At 41.7% G+C, this 22,507-nt stretch overlaps 1 protein-coding gene across 1 annotated transcript in view; it reads left to right on the top strand.

Moving 5' to 3' along the window:
* Window positions 1–22,507, top strand: part of RYR3 (ryanodine receptor 3) — a 529,369-nt gene that overhangs the window by 484,052 nt on the left and 22,810 nt on the right. The window contains exons 94-97 of the mRNA XM_043516837.1: window positions 2,738–2,935; window positions 3,962–4,092; window positions 19,760–19,802; window positions 20,358–20,485. Coding sequence (XP_043372772.1) covers window positions 2,738–2,935; window positions 3,962–4,092; window positions 19,760–19,802; window positions 20,358–20,485 — 500 coding nt within the window. The remainder of the gene's footprint in view (window positions 1–2,737; window positions 2,936–3,961; window positions 4,093–19,759; window positions 19,803–20,357; window positions 20,486–22,507) is intronic.

Raw genomic sequence — 22,507 nt, 5'->3', positions numbered from 1 at the left:
TTTTTGTAAGCCCTACATGTACTGACTAAAATCAACACTGCCAGCCTAGAAATAATGTATCTAAAATTATGTTCTTACCTGAGTTACTAATCACACCTCGAGTAACTAAGCATAGGTACTTCTGTATTTTATTCAATCTAGGACAATGAAAACAAACTAATCAGTTGAACTTTTATTTATTGTCATTTTTTTCTTTTGGCTCTGGTGCACTGGCACAATGTGATTAGGTTTGGCTTGCAAACTCTGACAAAGGAATGTCTAAATCCCAGCCAAAAAACAAAACAAAACAAAAACCCTCAATCTCTCAAAGCACTTTCAATTTTCTTAAATGTTTCTCTAAAATCTAATCCTAAATTGGTACTTCAACTCACATGACTGTTTCTTTAACAGTACTACTCTTTGCATAATACTGATCACCTTGATTTTCAGCATGGAAATGATAACTAAATCATTTAGGAATCATATTAAGATCTCTCGTACTCTAGCTGGCTTAGATAACGTTTTTGCTTCTGTGTGTGATAGTTCTGTTTTGTCTATTTGTAAAATTTGGCTGCTTTTTCCTCAAAAGTGTTCAGTGCTTTTTTTTATTAAAATATTCACAATTCATTTTAAAAATTTATTTAAAATAAAACAAAACCAAAAAAAGTAGACTTGGGGGACTCCAGTGCATTGTTTCCCCCACATTGTCTTCATCTTTAACTATTTCTAGGTGTGAGACAATACTTCAGTCTTCATATCCATCATCCATCTGTTTTCTCACTGAAACCAACAAGGTTGTTAGTGCCTATTGTGAAGGTATTTTTTGTGTTCAAGACACCTGTCCACTAGGAACATGTTTTAAATTGATGAGGATGTACAGGCAAAAGAATAACAGATGCAAAGGATGGATTTTAAACAGCAGGCTGCAACTTTATTAATTTACAGCATGATATGCTAAGCATTTAATGATTCAGTGCAAGGTTCCTTTGGGTAGATCCACCTAAATCTAGGACTCAGCTCACTTCTGAATCCTCTTGCATTCCCCCAGCTAGGGAGTTAGGAATATCAAGGGAGAACATTAGTCTATGAAGGTTTCAGGTTTCCTCTTCTCCTATAGGCACACCAGCGAAATTCTGGTTATCATTTATCCCTTGAAGCTGGCCCTTTTAGCCTTTATCCGCATTGAACACTAGCCTCAAGTTGTGACTAACTAATCGGTCTAATATTAAACATTGAAGTCCTATTGCTTACAACTCAGCTGGGCCTCCATGACACTACACAGAAAGCAAAAAAAACCCCTACTGGGCCTCAGCCACTTTGGCCGAATGGGAAAAATTCCTTTTTGATATGAAAAAGGATCTTTAAATATTCAGGGTAAATAGGCCAAATCCCCTGAGATGGGATATTAGATGGATGGGATCTGAGTTACTATAGAAAATTCTTTCCTGGGTATCTGGCTGGTGAATCTTGCCCATATGCTCAGGGTTTAGCTGATTGCCATATTTGGGGTCGGGAAGGAATTTTCCTCCAGGGCAGATTGGAGAGGCCCTGGAGGTTTTTCGCCTTCCTCTGTAGCATGGGGCATGGTTGACTTGAGGGAGGCTTCTCTGCTCCTTGAAGTCTTTGAACCATGATTTAAGGACTTCAATAGCTCAGACATGGGTGAGGTTTTTCATAGGAGTGGGTGGGTGAGATTCTGTGGCCTGCGCTGTGCAGGAGGTCGGACTAGATGATCAGAATGGTCCCTTTTGACCTTAGTATCTATGAATCTATGAAAATAGGCAATTGGTCATAACAGCAGCACCTTGAAGAACTCAGATCCTATACTAAATGACCTAGAAATGGCTGGGCAGAATTTAAATCAGCCCACCTAGTCCCCACAGCCCAGCCAATGGGAGGCAGAAGATCTGAGGAAGAGGGACCCAGCTCCCTGTATCATCAATTATCTCCTCACTCCGTGCCACTGGCTCATCCCTGTTGGTCTGACCAACCTTTGGTGGGGGCATGTGGAAGACATTGCTCAATTAATCTTGCATAGGTCATCAAACATGCCATCAAATGGTAACAGTTTGGCCACTACTGACCTGTACTGACAACATAGAAATGAAGGGCCAGTTTCTCCGCTGCATCCAGCCTCCACTGATCATAGGAGAGGATAGAAAATTTTGGATTTCTGGGAGCCAGTTATGGCTCCCTGATTCTGAGGCCAGTTTCGCAATGGCCCTGGCAGAGTTTAGAGCAACAGAGAGCTTGTTGGCCAGAGATTAGTGTGAAATGCTAATCAACTGCTATAGCAAAACGTGTAAACTTTTTAAAGAAGACTGTGAAATAAAAATGTGTGCACAAGTGAATTGGTGACAACATAGTTTTTGCCCCTTTTCTCTGAGACTAGTAGTCAAAAATAATGTAAATTCCAAAACAAACTCTGAAATTTGTTATACCAGTCTATCTCAGTATTGCATTAATTGTTTATTTAATAAAACATTGGTGTTACCTTTGCATTGGTTTTGCTTTCATTTTTGCCATTGCATGCCCTAACAGGGAGATTTGTAAATTGAGCTACCGCTGAATTGCCCTTCTATGTCAAGAACTTCACTCTTTAGGACTCAGTGCTCATGTAAAGTGCAAAATGATCTTAATAAAAAAATTAAAATAGAAATAGGGAGCAAAAAGAGATTTGTCCTGTGACGAAGAGTATGGAAGAAAGCTTAAGTTATTCCTGTTGCTTTGTGTGTGTGTGTGTATTTCTCCATTCCAGGTGACAGAAGAACCATTAGATGAGTTAGAGGAAGACTCTGATCTGTGGAATTCATTTGAAGAAGAGGAAGAGGAAGAGGGAGTGGTGTTTTTTGTTTTACAAGAGAGTACAGGTTACATGGCACCAACACTCAGGGCTCTAGCAGTTATTCATACTATCATCTCCTTTGTCTGTGTGATTGGATACTATTGTCTAAAGGTGAGTTGTGTGTATGTTTGAAACCCATTTACTTATTCATGTTTGGTAGACAACTAACTCCATGTCACTGTTCTGAGATTTTGAACTCTTCAGTTTCAATTGAATGTAAACAAATTCCAAAATCACTCCTCGTAACACACATGAATATCAGAGCTGAGATCAAGATGATTTTTTGTCCAGATTCTTTTAAGCATCTATCACCTTCATATCTGAATGGCTTCCACAGAACTGGTAGGCATCTTACTGCTCTGAGGAAAACATAATACAGTATAATTTAGTTTAAAATATTCAGAGTGTAAAGCCTAATCAATCATGTTAAAAGCAGTCATCTTCTTTCTTTATTCTAGCAGGGATTAACCTGAAGGAAAAGAAGTGTTAGTATCTCCCCCTCTGCTCTTACTTGGAGTTTTTGTTGTGTGATGGCAAGTGTTGTCTGAACAGAGGCAGCCATGTGTTGAATCAATACATTCTTGACCACCCTAACCAAACACCCACCGCAGTTAGCACCACCAACTTTGGGGATATTGCTGGCTTGTTCTCCAGGGTAGTTTGGAAGCACACTGCACCAATGCAACCACCCCAAAGTAGACTTTCTGGCACCAGGTGCTTTCCACCAAGATTTGTAGACAGGACAGTGAAGTACAGCATCTAGACTTCACTTTGATTTCTGTTTTCTGCCAGAAGTTCAGTTTCATTTAACTTTTAGTATAAATATATTTATCTTTTATATAAACAACTTTCAGTGGCTGAAGATGCTGCTGCAAGAGCCCTGACACCTTTATGGTCACTCCTAAATACAATATTCTCACCAAAAAGCAACATCAGAACTCATTTTTTATTCCCCTGAGCTGAGTAACCCTCCAAACCCCACCACTGTCCAGAATACCCTGTTCTTAGAATGTACCCAGTTCCAAGGTTTGAAATTAAATAGTGTTCTGAGGGTTAGTTTTACACTGTAGAGAGACCTAATTGTTTCTAAGAAATGTGTGAACCATTACAAACATTTTAAATATCCCTTTTCCAAAGGTTCCTCTGGTTGTATTTAAGCGCGAAAAGGAAATTGCCAGGAAGTTGGAATTTGATGGTCTGTACATTACAGAACAGCCCTCAGAGGATGACATTAAAGGACAATGGGATCGCCTGGTCATAAACACTCCGTAAGTAAAACAAGATGTTTAAAAAAATCTAAAAATAGTATAGCTCACCAAACTTTGCAGTGTAACTTCATAACACTCATACCATCTAGTCCACACAAAAAATTGGTTATCTTCCCTCATATCCCAACAAAGATTTAATAGCAGATATCGTTTTGAGGTCTGATATTACCAAAGATCTGTTTACATAGCAAATACCATATCAGGGAATGTATTTTTCCTTTCCTCTTTGTATTTTTCTTGGTTTGATTTGTCAGTGGCTAAATTCATAGCAAAGCTTAATTTATAACTTCAAGGCTTTTGTAAGTCTCTCCTCTCAGCCTCTCCCCTAAGAAATTTTACAAATGAATCACTTGGGAAAACTTTTTGGCTTTTGTACCTCTCTTTTTGTTATATTCTTCTTAATTCATATAATAAATTGGTACTTTTTTCCATCTTCATCAGACACAATTAGTGTATAACAAGATAAGTAAACCTGGAGTAAAAAAGCATTATCAGAATATTTAAGTAGATCTGACTTTTCTGTCCAGTTTGTAAATAATAGCAAAGAGTGTAGGATTCACACAGTGATCCATAGAAGTCTCATTTGCTATTCTGTGCATGAATTATACAAATGTAGGCAAGAGAGAGGAAAAAAACAAAGAACTGTAGTAACATTGAGCAGGACTCAGTTCAGAAGATCACTTAGGTTTTCTTTCCCTGCTATTGTTCAATGTGTTGAATTGGTTAGAAGGGATAAGTATGAGGCACTTTTAAAAATATTGAGATTTCAAATTACCATTTGCATGTTAATGCAACCAAACTGATTATTCTTCAGTGTAGTAGACTGAACACAGAATAATGCTTAATATGACGCGAATGATATAGAGCCATTACTGATAATCGCTTTTCATAGACAGTACACCTAGGGTACATCACAAATCAAATAGATTTTTACATGTGTGTTCTCCAATGGTCCATCTCATGCAAATGTACTGTTCTGTGGCAAACTGATACATCAGACCTATATATAGGTACACCATTACAGTGTGTTTTAATTTTTCATCAAATAAAACATGTAGAAAATTGTACATTATAATTACATATTACTTATGCCCTGTTATGACATTGCTGTACAATGAGTAAGCTGTGCCTAACATAGTCCCTGCTCCCAAAGGACTTAAAGGCACAAAAGGCTATAGAACTGTAAAATACAATAGAGAATAAGCATTGAGTGGTTTGTAGTGTTTATAATTGGAATGATTCACTGAATAAGTTGGTTCTCCTTTGAGTGATTATCCCATACACATTCCCCGTAGGTGTATGTGGGCCCAGTGCACTCAAGTTGATGACTTTTGTCAGCAGCACATGTATCCTCACTATCCTCATGCATGGAGCTGACTGCATAAAGGGATGTGGCTGCCATATCCCTCTCAGTTTCTTCTTACCTCCCATGGCAATAGCTGGAACTCCCCATCACTCTTGAGATTTGTTTCTCTTCTCTTAGCCAGCATGTAAAAAAGAGAAATCCTCTTATCTGCATATAGTTATAGTTAGATAGTTCACTGATTCTTCGAGGCTGGGGGTCAGTACGCAAAAATTGCCAGGATTTAACAAGGTGCCACATGCAGGACTGTGATCCCTGTAAAATAGCCTAATCTGTTTAGGCCAGGGACATGTGAGGGATGAATGTCCCATTTGTACCTCCTTTCTGATGAAGATGAAAAAGCAAAGGGACTTCTGCCTTAAGGTACGTCTACCTTAAAAGGCAATGTGTCTCTCTTCAGTGCCTGACCCTAACCACAGGAGGACGAAGAGCTCGTTCATCAGTAGTATCCCTCCAGCTGCCTCAGCTCCTAAGCCCATACTGAGTGAGAAACGGTTGTTCATCTTCCTCTCCCATGGCCTCCATGAAGCTTTTGAAACTGTCTTTGTCCTCTGAGACTGACAGACCATCAAGATCTCATTATTCATTCCACAAAAAGGGACAAAGATTTTAAAAAATAAAATAAAGTAGTCTGGTGCTGAATTGAGGTCTCATCACAAACACCAAATGACACCAGCACCATCTGAGGTGACACCATTGACTCTAGCTCCAGTGGGGCCATCGAGACTAGCACCTTCTTCTCTACCAGAGAGATCGACACCATTGACACCACAATCGTTCTTTATGGCAAAAGATCTATTGTATCTCCTGCCTGACTATCCTTTCCTGCATCTTCCAACACTGCTCACAATAGTTTCAACCATGTCAGCATCATCGGCATTTTTTATCACCACAGTACATAAGGTTTATCTACATCATTGATGCAGCCTATAACATAGGCAGTGCCAGCAGTGCCAGCACCATCAATGGTGACTCATCTTTCTGCCTTCCATACACCTCAGCTGCTTCCATCAGCACCAGTGGATACATCTTTGACATTAGTAATGCTAGGGCATTACCAGAGGTTGCCAGTTCCAACACCTTCACAAACACCTAAAGGAACAGCTTCCCAGTCACTGAGGGGAAATATATCTCCTCCTCTTCAGGCATGGAGCATGACAGGCCTTTCAGATCTTCTTACATAAGGATACCTGTGCTGAAGTGCAATAGTGTTATTCTTGCAAGAATGTCCAGGTGGTGTTCATCACCGTGAGCAGTATAGAGACTGGACTACCCACTTTGGCTTTACTGGGCCTCAGACTTCTTCAGGAGTGTCTAGGTTTTCATTAGCTCCAGAGTCATTCTCACCTCCTCATGAAGACTTTAAAGTTGTTCACGACTTCATGAGGAGGGTGGTCACATCACTAGGAGTGCAAGTGCAACTTGCACGCGACATTCTGCACTAACTATTACTAAGGCTAAAATTTAGTCATGGGTATCTTTAGTAAAAGTACTGGACAGGTCACAGGCAATAAACAAAAATTCATGGCCTCTAACGTATCTATGACTTTTGCTATAAATACCCCTGACTAAATCTTAGCTCCTCTGGGGGGCCAACAGCTTGCACCTGATCCAGCAGCAGGGGCTGACTTCCCCTGGCCACCCACTGCTCCGAGGCCCCCAGGAACCGCTGCTCTGGAGTGGCCCCCAGGACTGCTGCTGCTCTGGGACCACTGCTCTGGCGCCACCCGAGTAGCAGCAGTGCAGCTGGTCCTGGGGCCGTTCCAGCAGCGGCTGGTGCAGCTGATCCCAGGGATGCCCCAGCAGCTGGCTCCAGGCCAGCTATTCCAGGGTGGCCCAGGGGTCATCTGCGCCAACTGCTGCAACTGCGGAAGTCATGAAGGTGCCAGAATGTCACGGAATACCAAGTTCCCTAGAAAGAATTTGATTATTTCTCCAACCACCCCATTCCAGATTTTTTTAGTGGTCATGGTGGCAAACAAGTGCTAAAGGCAGTTTTACCCTAAAGCTACCCCAAAGGATAATGAACATAAGAGACCTCAGAATGCCTGAGATCTAAGCCTCTTAGATGCTGACCATTGGTATCTTCCACAGCATGCCCTTCTCAGTGGACTTCAACAGCTTCCAAATACACCAATAATATCTCTTTTCATCTTCAGGACATGCCTCTCTCTCCTTTACAGTGCATCGGACAAGTGGGTGCTCAGCACAGTAAAGGAGGATATGCCATCTAGTTCATATCCCTCCCTTTCCCCAACCCACTTTTCCCATCCTTTTTCAGGGACCCATCTCATGAGGCTGTTTTGCTTCAAGAAATACAGTCTCTTTTACAATTGGGAGCAATAAAGGAAGTTGTGACATACCCAAGGCACAATCCAGAATAATAAGTAGTTGTGCCATGCTTGCCCTCTAACCTGGGGTGCCCTTTACAATGCTTTGCTGCTGTAGCCTCCAGTCAGGACTGCTCTGTCTGTGTGTGTGCTGCAGCCAGGCCAGACATACCTTGGCTCTTACCAGCCTGGGTTATATTGCAGTGACCCCAACACACTCCCAGTCCTAGATTTCCGCCCAGAAATGTATGTCCTGCCGAGACCTCTCTTGGACTTTATATAAACTTGTATTGTCCGTCATTTTATTGATAGAAATGTTATGCACACATCTTGTTAATGGAGTTTCCGAGACACTTTGATTTAAACAAACTGGATTAGATAAAACAATTAACTATAAAGGGAGATTTTAAGTAAGTACAAGTAATGAGGCAAAGACGTAAGAAATGTTTAAAAAAAATAGATAAAATGCAACTGTTGCCTAACTTAACAAACTATGTTAAATTCAATGCAAAGTTTCTCATCACATGCTCTCAGCAGTCTTACTGACCAAACTTCTTAGGACAGGATCCCTTCTCCAGTTCAGTGGCTACTTCATTTGTCCCATCTGGTGCAGTAAATCAATGGGCAGAGAGGGGAAGAGAGAGAAGGGTTGTGGGGGGGGAGGGAGGTACCTTCTTTTTATAGTGTCTGTCTCCTCCCCACCCCCTTGGAAAACATTTCCAGCTGAGATTCTGGACACAAAAAGTCTATAGAGAAGGATATTCCCTGCTGCTTTTCCTTTCTTTTTTGAGGTTTCTTTGTCTACCATTTAGTGCTTAAATGCAAATTAGGCAGAGCACACATTACTTGGTTTGAGACAGACCTTTTCGACAACTTCTGCTGTAGTTTTGGAATGTGTGTTAATTACATTATATAGGGAAATCTTATAATTTCACATACAGTGTTGCCACACATTTTATCAAGATACTATTGACCAGCAAATTATAATATCAGACCTCAAAACAGTATCACAAGGCATACTTTGTACAAAGATTATTACAGTGTGTAGGGTGTGGACACAGAGGAAAGGCTGTTATTCCCAATACTTCCTGGTGCCCAGAAAGAGAGGTGTATTTCATTGTGTCCTGGACTTAAGAAAGCTGAACACATTTGTCAAGAAAATCAAGTTCATGATTGTCACCCTTGTGTCTGTTATCCCTTTTGGATTGGTATGCTGCTCTTGATTTGCAGGACACTTACTTTCACATGAAAATATATCACGGCCACAGAAAGTCTCTTTGATTCATGGTAGGCAACATGTACTACCCGTACTCTGTGCACCAGCCTGACCAAGGCAGTCCTTGTACACAGACCTATATTAGTCTGTACACAGACCTATTTGATCACTCATAGTTGTACCTCTGGTTGAATATCTCTTGTCACAGAATCAAGGCAAATCACTGCACCCCAACCTACAATCTCTCTACTCATGATGTGGATGATCTCTTGTTGAGCAATAAGAAGAGGATCTGCTTCCAAGATGTCCAGGCCATTTTGGTGATCAGCAGAAAGGATTCCCCCAAAGCCATTTGTGCAGTAAAATGGAAGAGGTTTTCAGTCTGGACTGAATCTCACGAGTTATCACCAATTAACACCAAGATTAGACACATACTAAACTACCTGCTGCATCTGAAATCTTCAAATCATTTTCCCAGTTCAATAAGTGTCCATTTAGCAATCATTTCTGTGATATCCATCCACTGAAGGATGTATTCTGCCTTTTTGTGTCCCTTCATATCCAGATTTTTAAAGGGACTTACTCATGCTCACCTGTGTCCAATCCTTCATCTTCATGGGACATGAATTGAGTGTTGTCCCATTTAATGAGTCCCCCCTTTGAACCTTTGGCAACAACATCCTTGCCATTGTTGTAAATGAAAATAGCATTTTTGGTAGCAGCTACCTTTGTGAGGAGGGTGTGAGATCTTCTGGTACTTCAGGTTAACCATCCTTTCTCACAGTATTTCACAAAGACAAGATCTCTCGTAGGCTACACACTAAAGTTGTCTTCACATTCTATCTCAATAAGATTATCCATCACCCAGTGTTCTTGCTGAAACCTCATTCTACCAAGGCCAAAGAAAAAGTTTGTATCTTGGATGTTTAGAGAGCTCTTGCATTGTACCTGGGAATCTTTCAGATCATCTCCCAGTCTTTTTGTAGCCTATTCTGATAGGATTAAAGGGCAACCTGTAACAGCCCATTATATATCATATTGGATTTCTGACTGTATCAAGCTTTCCAAGCAAAATCTCTCCACCACCCATTCCACTAGAACTAATTCCACTTTGTCAGTCTTCATGAGCAACATACCTGTAGTTGATATTTGTGAAGCAGCAACATGTTCATCTATACATCCCTTTTCCATGCACTAAACTATTACTCAAGTGTCCAGAGACAATGCCAGCTTCAGCAAGTCAGTGCTGCAGACTTTCTTCAAGTAATCCAAAATCTCACCACCTGTAGGGTTACTGCTGGTGAGTAACCTACAATGGAATGTTTCAGAGTAGCAGCCGTGTTAGTCTGTATTCGCAAAAAGAAAAGGAGTACTTGTGGCACCTTAGAGACTAACAAATTTATTAGAGCATAAGCTTTCGTGAGCTACAGCTCACTTCATCGGATGCATTTGGTGGAAAAAACAGAGGAGAGATTTATATACACACACACAGAGAACATGAAACAATGGGTTTATCATACACACTGTAAGGAGAGTGATCACTTAAGATAAGCCATCACCAACAGCAGGGGGGGAAGGAGGAAAACCTTTCATGGTGACAAGCAGGTAGGCTAATTCCAGCAGTTAACAAGAATATCAGAGGAACAGTGGGGGGTGGGGTGGGGGGGAGAAATACCATGGGGAAATAGTTTTACTTTGTGTAATGACTCATCCATTCCCAGTCTCTATTCAAGCCTAAGTTAATTGTATCCAGTTTGCAAATTAATTCCAATTCAGCAGTCTCTCGTTGGAGTCTGTTTTTGAAGCTTTTTTGTTGAAGTATAGCCACTCTTAGGTCTGTGATCGAGTGACCAGAGAGATTGAAGTGTTCTCCAACTGGTTTTTGAAAAAAACAGACTCCAACGAGAGACTGCTGAATTGGAATTAATTTGCAAACTGGATACAATTAACTTAGGCTTGAATAGAGACTGGGAATGGATGAGTCATTACACAAAGTAAAACTATTTCCCCATGGTATTTCTCCCCCCCACCCCACGCCCCACTGTTCCTCTGATATTCTTGTTAACTGCTGGAAATAGCCTACCTGCTTGTCACCATGAAAGGTTTTCCTCCTTCCCCCCCCTGCTGTTGGTGATGGCTTATCTTAAGTGATCACTCTCCTTACAGTGTGTATGATAAACCCATTGTTTCATGTTCTCTGTGTGTGTGTATATAAATCTCTCCTCTGTTTTTTCCACCAAATGCATCCGATGAAGTGAGCTGTAGCTCACGAAAGCTTATGCTCTAATAAATTTGTTAGTCTCTAAGGTGCCACAAGTACTCCTTTTCTTTCTACAATGGAATGTGTATGTGCACAGTCAAATGAGAGGAAACAGTTACTTACAGTATAGCAACTGTTGTTCTGCAAGATGTCTTGCACGCATATAAATTCCACAGCCCTCATTCCTTCATCGCTACTTTGGGTATTAGTTTTGTGGTAGTGTGAAGAAACTGAGAGGGAGGTGACAGTCACACCTTTATACCTTGGCTCCAGGCACAAAGAAAGCAGGGGCACACACGCCTACTTCTGACAAAAGTCTCAGACCCAAGTGCAAGGGACACGCATATACCTACAGTAGAATGTATAAGTGCACAACACATCTCAAAGAACAACAGTTGCCATACAGGTAAGTAATTGTTGTAGAGTGTTCTGACAGAAGAGATAGAGGGAATTCAGTGAACATTGATTGGAATGTTGTGGTTCCATATATAAGGGGCAATGTGACAAGGAAATTTGATGGATTTTAGAACTTTCCAAACTGGGATCACTGCTACCTAATTAACACTTTTCTTGTGAAGCAAACTTTAGCTTGGAGGCTATTTTTCTGAGTTCCCTCTGTAAGAGGTTTTAATAGCATGTTTTTGAGTGGCCCAGCTATATAGTTAGATCTTCTTCCTTTCCCTGTTACTGCATTGTAGATTAAAGACAGTTGCATAAGGCTAGAGAAGAACAACAATGTACCCAATTCTTTACAAGTCTAAAATAATTGTTGGCTGTATATTTACAGGTATAAATAAGTATTTTAAAAAATGGACTTTCAAAAGTAATTACCAATATGTCTGAAAGAAACAACATTTTGTCAATGAGAAGAAGTCAAAAAAGCAACCTTATCCAGTCATAAACAAATATCTGTCTGTAACTAGACTCCTGTGTTATGAGATACTTAGCGCAGCTCTCTTTAGGAACTGATGATCTGCTACCTCTATTGTCTACTCTGAACTTACAGCCTTTGCTGCCTACCTATCTTTGGGCTGGGATAATGCTTTCCCAACTTTAGAGTATATCTACACTTGAAGCTGGAGGTGTACGTCCCAACTCAAGGAGATACACCTGTGCTACCTCGATCAGAGCAATTATGCTAAAAATAGAGCGTAGCCACGGCAGCAGGAGGGGCTAGCTCCCCCAGTCCAATCCCAGCCAAGACACTAGATATATGCCCAAGGTGACTAGCCCTTCCTGTTGCTCTCATCACCACAGCTCTACTGTACAGTTAGCACATTAGGTCGATCAGAGCTAGAGCAGGTATGTCTGCTCAAGCTGGAATTTACACTTCCAGATAGAAGTGTAGGCCTACCAGATTCAAGTGTTAAACTCTTAACACACACTTTGGCAACCTCCTCTACCTAAAGTATCTTCCTGTCTCAGACCAACTTCATAAGTTACATATCCCATCCAAAAGATACATTCTGTGTCAGTGTACCTTAGTAGTAGCTAAACAAATATGCCATGGCAGCTGCCAGAGTTGACCTAATAAAGAATTTCCTTATTACAGTAGTTGAATTCTTCTATTTGTGCATAAATTTGCCAGTGTATGGTGTCTTTTCATAGTATGTATTTTCCTCAATTATCTTTAAATGCTGCTTTTCTTTTGCATTGAACAACATGACTAGCTTTTTCATTAAAAGTTAAGTATGCTAGTTTTGTTCTCTTGCATCAAGAAGCATGATTTCCTGAAGCTCATCTCTAATGCAAAACCCTTTTAGTATTTTAGGAATAATGTCTGAATCATTAGCAGCCTTTTAATGCTTTATTTTCCTCAGGCCATATCCTAGGAGTTTTCCACTGACTTCAGTTTAGTCCATATATTGTGATGACACAGATTGGTAAAAAATTAGAATTAAAAAATTACTTGAAAATATTCTTCTGGAATCCTGCCAATCTGTTTCTTACATCCAGAATGGTCTTTCATTTTGTCAGTAGATAATTGCACATTAGAAAATGTAATGAGAGTCAACAAGCTGAATAATACTCTGTGATGACAGCTTTGATTAATATACGGTTATTAAAACACAGAAGCAACACATTTTTGATGTATGATTCTAGGAAAATGTTAGCAACAATAGAATTCAGTTTGCAGGTTAAGGTTCTATTTGTGAAATAATTAACTTTGTTTTTTCCAGTTACAAACCGGTTTTGTGTAGGAGTTGAATTCATCAGTTCCCTATAGCAAAGTGCTGTTGTTATTTTCTGATTATTTTCTGTAACAGATATTATAGCCCAGAGTTGGCAGTACTGCTGCCGTGTTTTGATCTTCAAGGGAAAATACTACTATGTGAAATTAATTAATTCTTGCAATTAATATTTGTTTTAAAATTTTAAGCTTTATGATATTTGTTTCTGTGGATTAATAGATTTGCAGAGCTGTGAGAAACAACAACATACATGCAGTTCTAGAAGAGTGCAAAGTATTTAAAAACATCATTTTTGAGGCTCAGTCCACAATAGCGCAAACACTAGGTTTCTTTTCATCCCTCACTTTGGCAGGCAGGGTGATGACCATCTAGTATTTTCCTGCTCTTTAGGGCTCCCTCTTCTGCTTCTCCAGCTTCACTCCTGCCTCACTCAGAGCAACATGCAGGTAGGCAACCTCCACAGCTATATGTGGCTGCCATTTAGGTCTTGAGCAGAAAAGCCTAAAATAAAAGGGAGAGGATTGAAACACCTCAACCATGTCTCATGGATTAATGCTTTCCCATGGATGGCATAAATGTTTTTTCTGCTTTCACTGAAAAATGTTCACTACCTAGTAGAAGGAGACAGCAACTGAAAGGATTTCTGGGCCTGTGTCAGACAAAGCCAGCCTGCCCAGCCTTCCTATAGGGAGGAAGGAAGGTAACCTGCAGGGGCTGAGACTCTCTCACTCTCAAACAGCTGTGGAGTGAGGGAGTGGCTGAGATGGTCTCTGGGGCGGTGACAGACAGAACAGTTCATGTTGTTCATACACAGGGAAAAGAGGCTCTCCCTGAGCCAGCCTCAAACTCTTGAGGAAAAGGAACTTTAAGATTTCCATGAAATAAGGGATCTTATTGAACCAGGTCTCCTTAACAGTATGGCATGCTAGTTATACTAATCAAGACTCTCCCAGGAGAGTTGTCCATAGCAGTTTTCCAGTAGCTATAAGAACTGAAGAATCTCCATTGTAGAACTGTTCATAACAAAATTCAATGCTAAGTGCTTCCTTTTTTGGCAATGGTTGTCTGGACCCAGCAATGCTAGTGCAGGATGCATTTGTCATTTCATGGAACTTGTCATTGGCTTACATGTTTCCTCCCCTCCAACTCCTATGGAGAGTCCTAAAGAAAACTACTCATCATGGGATTCCTTTAATCCTGATTGCCTGCCAAGGCTATTTTAGCATATGGAACTGATGATGCTCTTGGAAGGGATAAGAATCCTTCTGCCCTTATGCCATGACCTTCATCAGGAGTATTGCCCTCAAGTCCAGGCGCCCTAATTTCCTGTACAGTGAGACTTAGAACTGATTCCACTTACTAGGTCAGAGAAAGGAAGTGGTAGTGGACAAGCTTTGCAAAGGTGCTTCCTACATTCTCACTAGGCACTACGGGCCAAATGTGCAAGTGTGTATAGACCCATCCTTTGAATTCAGAGAGCTGAGATGAGCAACTCTCCTTTAGGAGGGAGTAGTTGAAAGGTTAGGCAATCCCCTCCCTCTTCTAGTTCAGTTCCAAGTCTTATTCTCATGCCCTATGGTGTGTTTCATATGGTGTTACTAAACAGAAATCATTATCTGCACTGTCTCAGGTCAAATCACAGAAAGGTAAATTATATTCCCATCTACAGGCTAATCCTATGAGGGCTTTTCAAGACCAGGCATCAACAAAAGCCTTTCTTCCTTAGGAAGGTAGATCAGGCTAACAGATTTCTGTCAGATCGAAGGAGTCAAACTGAAGATTCAAGAGGAGGAAACCCAACAGAGAGAGAAATTCTGGATAGTGATTGGTCATCATGCCAGTAAGTGAGTGAGAAGGAGGAACCTAGAATCTGAACTGGCTCTGACAAGCCACAGATAATTTGCCCTTGTCAAACAGACACCACTGATGTTGGTTACTTACTATCTCATTTTACAAAGAAAACTCATTTCCAAGTTTAATGTTGTGCCTGAAGCATGCCAGATTGACATCTCTATAAAATACATTAAGAGATTGAAATATATTATGCATTCACAGAAACATTACAGCAATGATAGTGCCAATGCAAGCTTGTCCATACTGTCCTACCAAATTACATCAATGCTGTGCTGGAGGGAGCATCTTGGCTTCACTGAAACTACCAACAAGGCCAGTTAGACTATATCTACACTTTCAGTGATGTGTAGAGTACATACACTGCACACCTCCTAGCATGGGTTTAAATAGCTCTATAGACTGTGAAGCACTGCTTAGATGAGTAAAGACGCACCAGTACCTTAGGGTATAATCCCCGCACAGCTTTCTACAAGCCCAAGCAGTGCCTCACAAATCTACACTGCTGTCTTTAGCAGCGTAGTGTCCTGTTGCCTCCCTGCTGCCAGAGCCTTGCCAGAGTGACAAACTATGGTTGTGGAGGCAGGCTCTGGCAGGGGGAGGCAGCGGGGAAAGGCTCCAGCAGCTCCCCATCACCAGAACCTTTCCCTACTGCCTCCCACCTGCCAGAGCCTTTCACTACTGCATATAGCTACACATCACAGTGTGGACACAACATGCTTTGCACTGTGGCATGTACATGTGCCGTACAACATACTGCCAACAGTGCAGACAAGACCTTACTGTTAACTGTAATGGTGACTTGTGTGAGATGGAGACTTATCAAGTAGGATTCGGTCTAAAACCTTTTACATAGTCAGTGAACAGCCTTCAGATTATTAATTTCAGTCACTATCAGATTAAGGCAATTTCAGATGAGTTATCTAGAGCTGTGTGAGCCATTTTAGGTTCTCTAAACCATCCAGTCTATCTACTTCCCTGTCATATGTTGTTTAAGAACCAACCCACTTTCTTTGTTAAGTAGGACCGTCATCTTTCTTTGACTGAAAACCCACTGAAATACTTTAAAGTAATAATTATTATACAAACGTAACATTATTTCTTAAAAGACATCTACCACAACAGATCCCTCACTCTTAGGTCCATACTGCCAGACAGGAACTCCCATTATTCTAAAGTTCTGAGCCATTACTACTCCAACAGGGGAGCTATGCAGACATGCCCTCTGTAGAAATGTTCCTAGACATCTTAACAATAGTTCATTTTTTACTTCTATTGATAAAGAAGCTCACTACACTACCTCAGCAGTCCTGCACCATCAGCTGTATTAGATGGATGGGTGCTGAGCAATATTTTTTCAGGCAAATCTTTTATTCTCTGAATATAAGTATTCTTCATGGAGCGTCTTTTGACTCAGTGGCTGTTTTAGAAAACAAAAAAATCATGATTTCTTCTGTCTCCTCTAGCTTTTTTGTTCTGTGAGAGTAAAGAAGCCTCAGGGCTCTTTGCCTCCCTATTCTCAGACTTTTCTTTCTCTCCAGTTCATGTGCACATTTTATTTTTGCCAGTAGTTCATCCTAAAGATTTGAAGTGTCTGAGAGGAAGCAACGTAAAAAAGTCCCAAGTGTAGTTATCTCACCTTCTGATAAATGTGACCATAACACTGTCTACTTCTGAGAAGAGCATGACAAATTCACCAATTATATCTACATGCACATGTCACCAGGGGCCTTCGGGACTAAGGGTGAGCGTTTGAGTTCTTTGACCCACTATACTATGGCTGCTGGAAACCAATGTTGAGAGGGTGTCCTCACCTCCTCCCAACTGCAAAGCAAGGAACCCACTGACTTCCAACATGTTTCTTTGCCTCCTGAAAGCAAGCAGTTAAAGCATTCAGAATCAGCACTAAGAAGTTAGACATTGTCAGCTGGGCTCAAAGAACATATTGTACAGTCTGTACTCCTCCTGTTACATCATCACTCCGGTTGACTCAAAGATGAACACCACTTTCAGCTGACTAAAATCTGGTCTTGATGTGAACTGGATCTCAAGCGTCGGTTACCTCAATGTACTTGAAGATATGATTCAGTATACACAACACCTTCTGTATGTTTTAATGAACTTTTTACATATCATATGAGATAAAATACGGAAGTAGGTGCTCTGATAAATGCAGTTCAATTCAAGGTATCCCTAGACAAGATACAGGCCATTATGGAACTAGCCCACTGCATCTGAAGCAACCTGTACTTTAAGGTTTTAGAGTTTTCAAAACAAGCAGCGACACTTGAACCCACATCCAGGTAACAGACAACATAGGTGCACAAAGACACAAAACTCTCAGCCTCTACTATGTCATGAACCATACTACCAGATATAGGGATTCAAGGCTGAGAGGCAGAGAAAAATCCGTGATTCTATGTAATCATATGGAACAAGACTCTGATGATGAGGGGCCACTGCCATCCCTAAAAAGGTCAAAAACCATAAATGGTTTGGTCAATTAGGTGCAAGTAACAATCCATACGTCTGTCTCTCCTGACACTAGAGATAATGAAGGAAAGACATTTTTTTCCTCTATTACAGATCAAGATACACATATTGCAGTGGCTATTGCAGTATCTTATTCTTTAAAAAAAAATTATTTCATGAAGACCTTGGGGAGTTCAATAATGTCCAAAGAGTGCGGAATCTGTTGTTGAGGCAATTTTAGGAGAACTATTCACCCCTCACCCACCTTTTGGTGACTGAAGATTCTGTAAACTTTCTAACTCCATGTTTGTGTACCCTTGTATACATAGTACTTTCAGTTTCACTTAAAGGAACTGTCTTTTGGGGACACTAGGGACATGGCTGCTCTGAAGGGCACACCACCTGCTGGAGTAAGGTTTCATAACATTAGAGCTGTCAGTGTTCTATATGGCCTTGTGCTGGGATTTTGGATCCAGCAGTGGTATGTGCTACAAATAAGGCCCTACTTGAATTGCAGGATGATTGTCAAAAAATTGCAGCTGAGTTGTGGACAAGCCATCGAAAATTGCAAAAAAAGAATAACAGACCTTGTTATTTGCAGTAATGAGGTCCAATATTACTTTCCCTTGATTTTCCACGGTCGGACACCTTGGGCTGAGCGTTGGGGCTTCTGCTGTCAGCAGCCCGGGGCTGATAATGGGAACACAGGGCTGAGAGCAGGGTCTCTCACTGTCGGCTGCCCAGGGCTGAGAGCTGGGGGCTGAAATTGACAGCGGGAACATGGGGCTGAGAGCAGGGTCCCGCAACAGTCAGCCACCCAGGGCTGACAGCAGGGGCCCAAGGCAGACAGTGCCCACCCTGGGCTGACAGTGCAGACTCCCGCTCTCAGCCCTTGGTGGCCAGGGCTCCCTCTGTCAAAATTGTGGTGGAAGCCTAATATTGCAGAATCTGCAATTTCTGTAATATCACAAGTTAAGTAGGGCCTTAGTTATGATGATGTACCATCAGAGAATACAATTACAACTAATCACCGCTTCATCTAACGCTACACCTACACTTGGAGCTGGGGAGGTGGAGGGGTGATTCCCAGCTCTAGCAGACATACTTGTGCTAGCTCTCATCAAGCTAGCACATAAAAATAATAGTGTAGCAATGGTAGTATGGGCAGCAGCAAGTGGTGACACAAGCTAGCCACCCCAAGTACAAACCTGCTTGGACCTCATGGGTTTGTGCTCGGGATGGCTAGGCAGAACTGCCCCTCGCCACTGCCTGTGGCTACACTAGTATTTAGTGTGCTAGCTCAATGAGAGCTGGCATGAGTATGTCTGCTTGGCAGGGAATCACACCCCACCAACGTTAAGTGTAAACATAACCTGAATCATCATCCTTATATTTATAGTGTCAATGCATTGTGACATCTGGTGCTACATGTCCCTGCAAAAATGTCTATCTCTGGGTTTTCAGCCTTGGATAGAAATGAAATCAAGGCTACTATAGTGGTTAACATGCTGAAAAGAGTCATCTGCATTGAGAAACTTCTTTATCTTCTCCAAGAATGCAAATCTGGGTTGTGCTCATGCATGTATCTTGGGGTGTGGGTGAGGGCTAGGAAGGATTTTCAAACGGATTTGTTTAGTGTTGAAGGATTTTATTATGGCAGCCTTCACAATATCAGGTAATGGTGAGCATTAAATGAAAGCAACCAGCAGTCTGTCCTTTATATTTCACTAATAAATATTTACATGGATGGTATTAAGAGAAAAAGCAAGAAGAGACATTGATATTACAGTGAATTACAATTTGTGAGGGCCAGTTACTGTCCTTGCACAAATCCCATTGACATGAAAAGTAGTTCTGCTCATAGCTTGGGAGCAGTGGGTACTTCAAGCAAATTGTAACAAAACACCACCATGAGCACGAATTTTATTTGTTTTTTGCCTCCGTTGATGTGTTAAATAACTTGAGAACTTTTTATCTATGCAGATCCTTTCCTAACAATTACTGGGACAAGTTTGTAAAACGGAAGGTAGGTTCTTTAGATTATTATGCCTAACGTAAGACAATATACTGTGTATTTAATTCAAATATCTGTATTTTTGTGGTATAAGCATACAAACGTTTGAGAATTGCATTTTGTTTCATGGAACTCATAGTTATGGTAAATCTTACTGGGAATAGTCAGTTGTGATGTGGGTGGGGGAAGAGGAAGAAGAGGAGTGCTTTGGCTTAATTCCTAGACTCATATATTCTAAATAACTTTGTGCTGTCAATCAGCCGTGCAGTTCTAATTTACAGCCATTGTCATCATTAGGATACAAAGCCCCCTCATGCCCCTAAAAAAAGAAAAACATGCCAGCTCAAATTACTTTAAATTATACCAAAGCTTTAGATAATAGCCTTTTATGCTTCTATTTTTCATTTTTTTAAATGCTTTTTCTCTCTTTCTCTGAGTTCTCACTGTTCTTGCAGTACCAGTCCTGGAAAACTGAGGTTTTAAATTTTTTGACAAATGTGGGTAAAGTGAAGGGGATGTGACAGCAGTGTCTTGTCTTGACCAGAAGCTCATCTTTTCCCCTTGTAGGTTATTAACAAATATGGTGATTTGTATGGAGCAGAGCGCATAGCTGAACTCTTGGGGTTGGACAAAAATGCTCTTGATTTCAGTCCAGTGGAAGAGACTGAACCAGAGGAAGCATCTCTTGTATCATGGTATGATATTTGGAGATTTTTTTTTTAAAAAAAGCAGTTGACCTTAGCTGATTTCAAACAAATCAGCATTGGAAGGGATTTTTAATCTGTTGCTACCACTACGTAATTAAAGATAAGAACCGATTTGATATGTTGAGTGTGTGTATTTTCAATACTTTGCTCAGTACTAAAAATCCACATGGTAAAGGCTTCTTTGTAGTAATGAAGTAAAATAAACTAGCTTTTTAAAAAGCGTACATATACCACTTAAAATAATGGCTCAACACAGCCTTCCCACTTCACTGCACTTGTTGCTATTAAGAGTCCAAGGGTCCCTGTCTCAGTCAGAAGGAAGGGAGCACTGATCACAGAGCAGACCTGGTCAGGGATTTTCCAGTATACAGGTTTCATCAGAAAATGCCAATTGCTCAAATATGAAATATTCCATGTTTCACTTCCAACAAACCACAGGCAACTTTCTGTCGGAAACCTGCCTGGTTTCCTGCCAGCTGGCCTTGTGGAATGATGGGGGACTCCCACTTCCAGGGTCCGGGGCAGCTCTACCATGGTGGCTCTAGCTGGGGCTTGGCTCCTGGCTTCGCAGCAGGGAGCCTGGAGAGTCTGGGGGCTCTCAAGGCTTCCATGCTTCCTGCCACAGAGCAGGGCTCAGGGTGTCTATGCTCTCTGCTATAGAACTAGAAGCCCTGGCTCCCAAGCTCTGAGGCTCCCTACTCAGCTATGACTTCCGATCAATCTGCTGGGGCTCACAGGGAGCCTAGAAGCCCTGGGAGAGACAGCTGATCCAGGAGCTCCAAAGTTTGGTCTCCCAGGATCAATTCTATTTTTAAGTTTCCAAAATAACATGTTTTGATTATTTCAGAACTAAATTTATTCAGATTTCCCTTCTGCAGGAAATTTTCAGAATTCTGCTTTTCATTGTGAAATGAAACAAATGTTTTCCATAATTTTGGAATTTCCTGCTGAACAGGAATTCCGACTTTCAACCAGCTCTGTCACAGAGGCCAAGTGGGGAAGTGCTGGGCAAAAGGGTAGGCATACTAGTGATCCTTTCCTGTCCATACTGACAACCACAGGAGGGACATAGAAAGAAGGAAGCGCAGAGAGAACTGCAAAATAATTGTCATGCCATCCTTCCCTGGCATTGTGAAATTGCTATGAAAATGTCACATGAGGATGTAAGATTGAAGTAGTTCGGTGACTTTTCTACAACACTGAAGTGTCTAAAATTCTACAGAGTTGAGTATCTCTGTGTTATTATAATATGGGTGATGATCTAATAGCAAAGTAAAAAGAAGGGTGGAAGAATCCTGAGTTCTCTTTTGCAGCTCCTGCACTGACTCGATTACACTTCAAAATGACCTTGATAAATTAGAGAATTGGTCTGAAATCAAAAAGATGAGATTCAATAAAGATAAGTGCAAAGTAGTTCACTTAGGAAGAAAAAATTAAATGTACAGCTACAAAATGGAGAATAACTGGCTAGATCAGGGGATGGCAAATTACAGCCCACAGGCTGGATCCGGCCTGTCAGGACTTTCAGTCTGACCTACGGGATTGCCAGCCCTGTGGCGCAGTGGGGCTAAGGTAGTCTCCCTGCCTGTCCTGGCCCTGTGCCGCTCCCAGAAGCGGCCAGCACCACGTCCCTGTGGCCCCTGGCGGGGGGGGGGGACAGAGGGCTCCATGCGCTGCCCTCACCTGCAGGCACTGCCCCCCGCACCTCCCATTGGCTGGGAATGAGGAATCGCGGCCAATGGGACCTTCAGGGGTGGTACCCACAGGCGAGGGCAGTGGGTGGCAGAGCCGCCTGCCCCCCCCAGGAGCCACTGCTGGACATGCCAGCCATTTCTGGGAGCGGCGTGGGGCCAGGGTAGGCAGGGAGCCTGCCTTAGCCCTGCTGCGTGCTGCTGCCACCCGGAGCATCCTGAACCCCGCCCCTTAATCCCCTGCCTTGAGCCCCCTTCTGCACCCCAGTGCCCTGCCCTGAGCTCCCTGCTGCTCCCCTCCTGTACCCCAATCCCTTGC

Source organism: Dermochelys coriacea, chromosome 6 (genome assembly GCF_009764565.3).
Source record: "Dermochelys coriacea isolate rDerCor1 chromosome 6, rDerCor1.pri.v4, whole genome shotgun sequence".
In the NCBI taxonomy this organism is placed as follows: domain Eukaryota; kingdom Metazoa; phylum Chordata; order Testudines; family Dermochelyidae; genus Dermochelys; species Dermochelys coriacea.
This window is presented reverse-complemented; position numbering and strand designations above follow the sequence as displayed.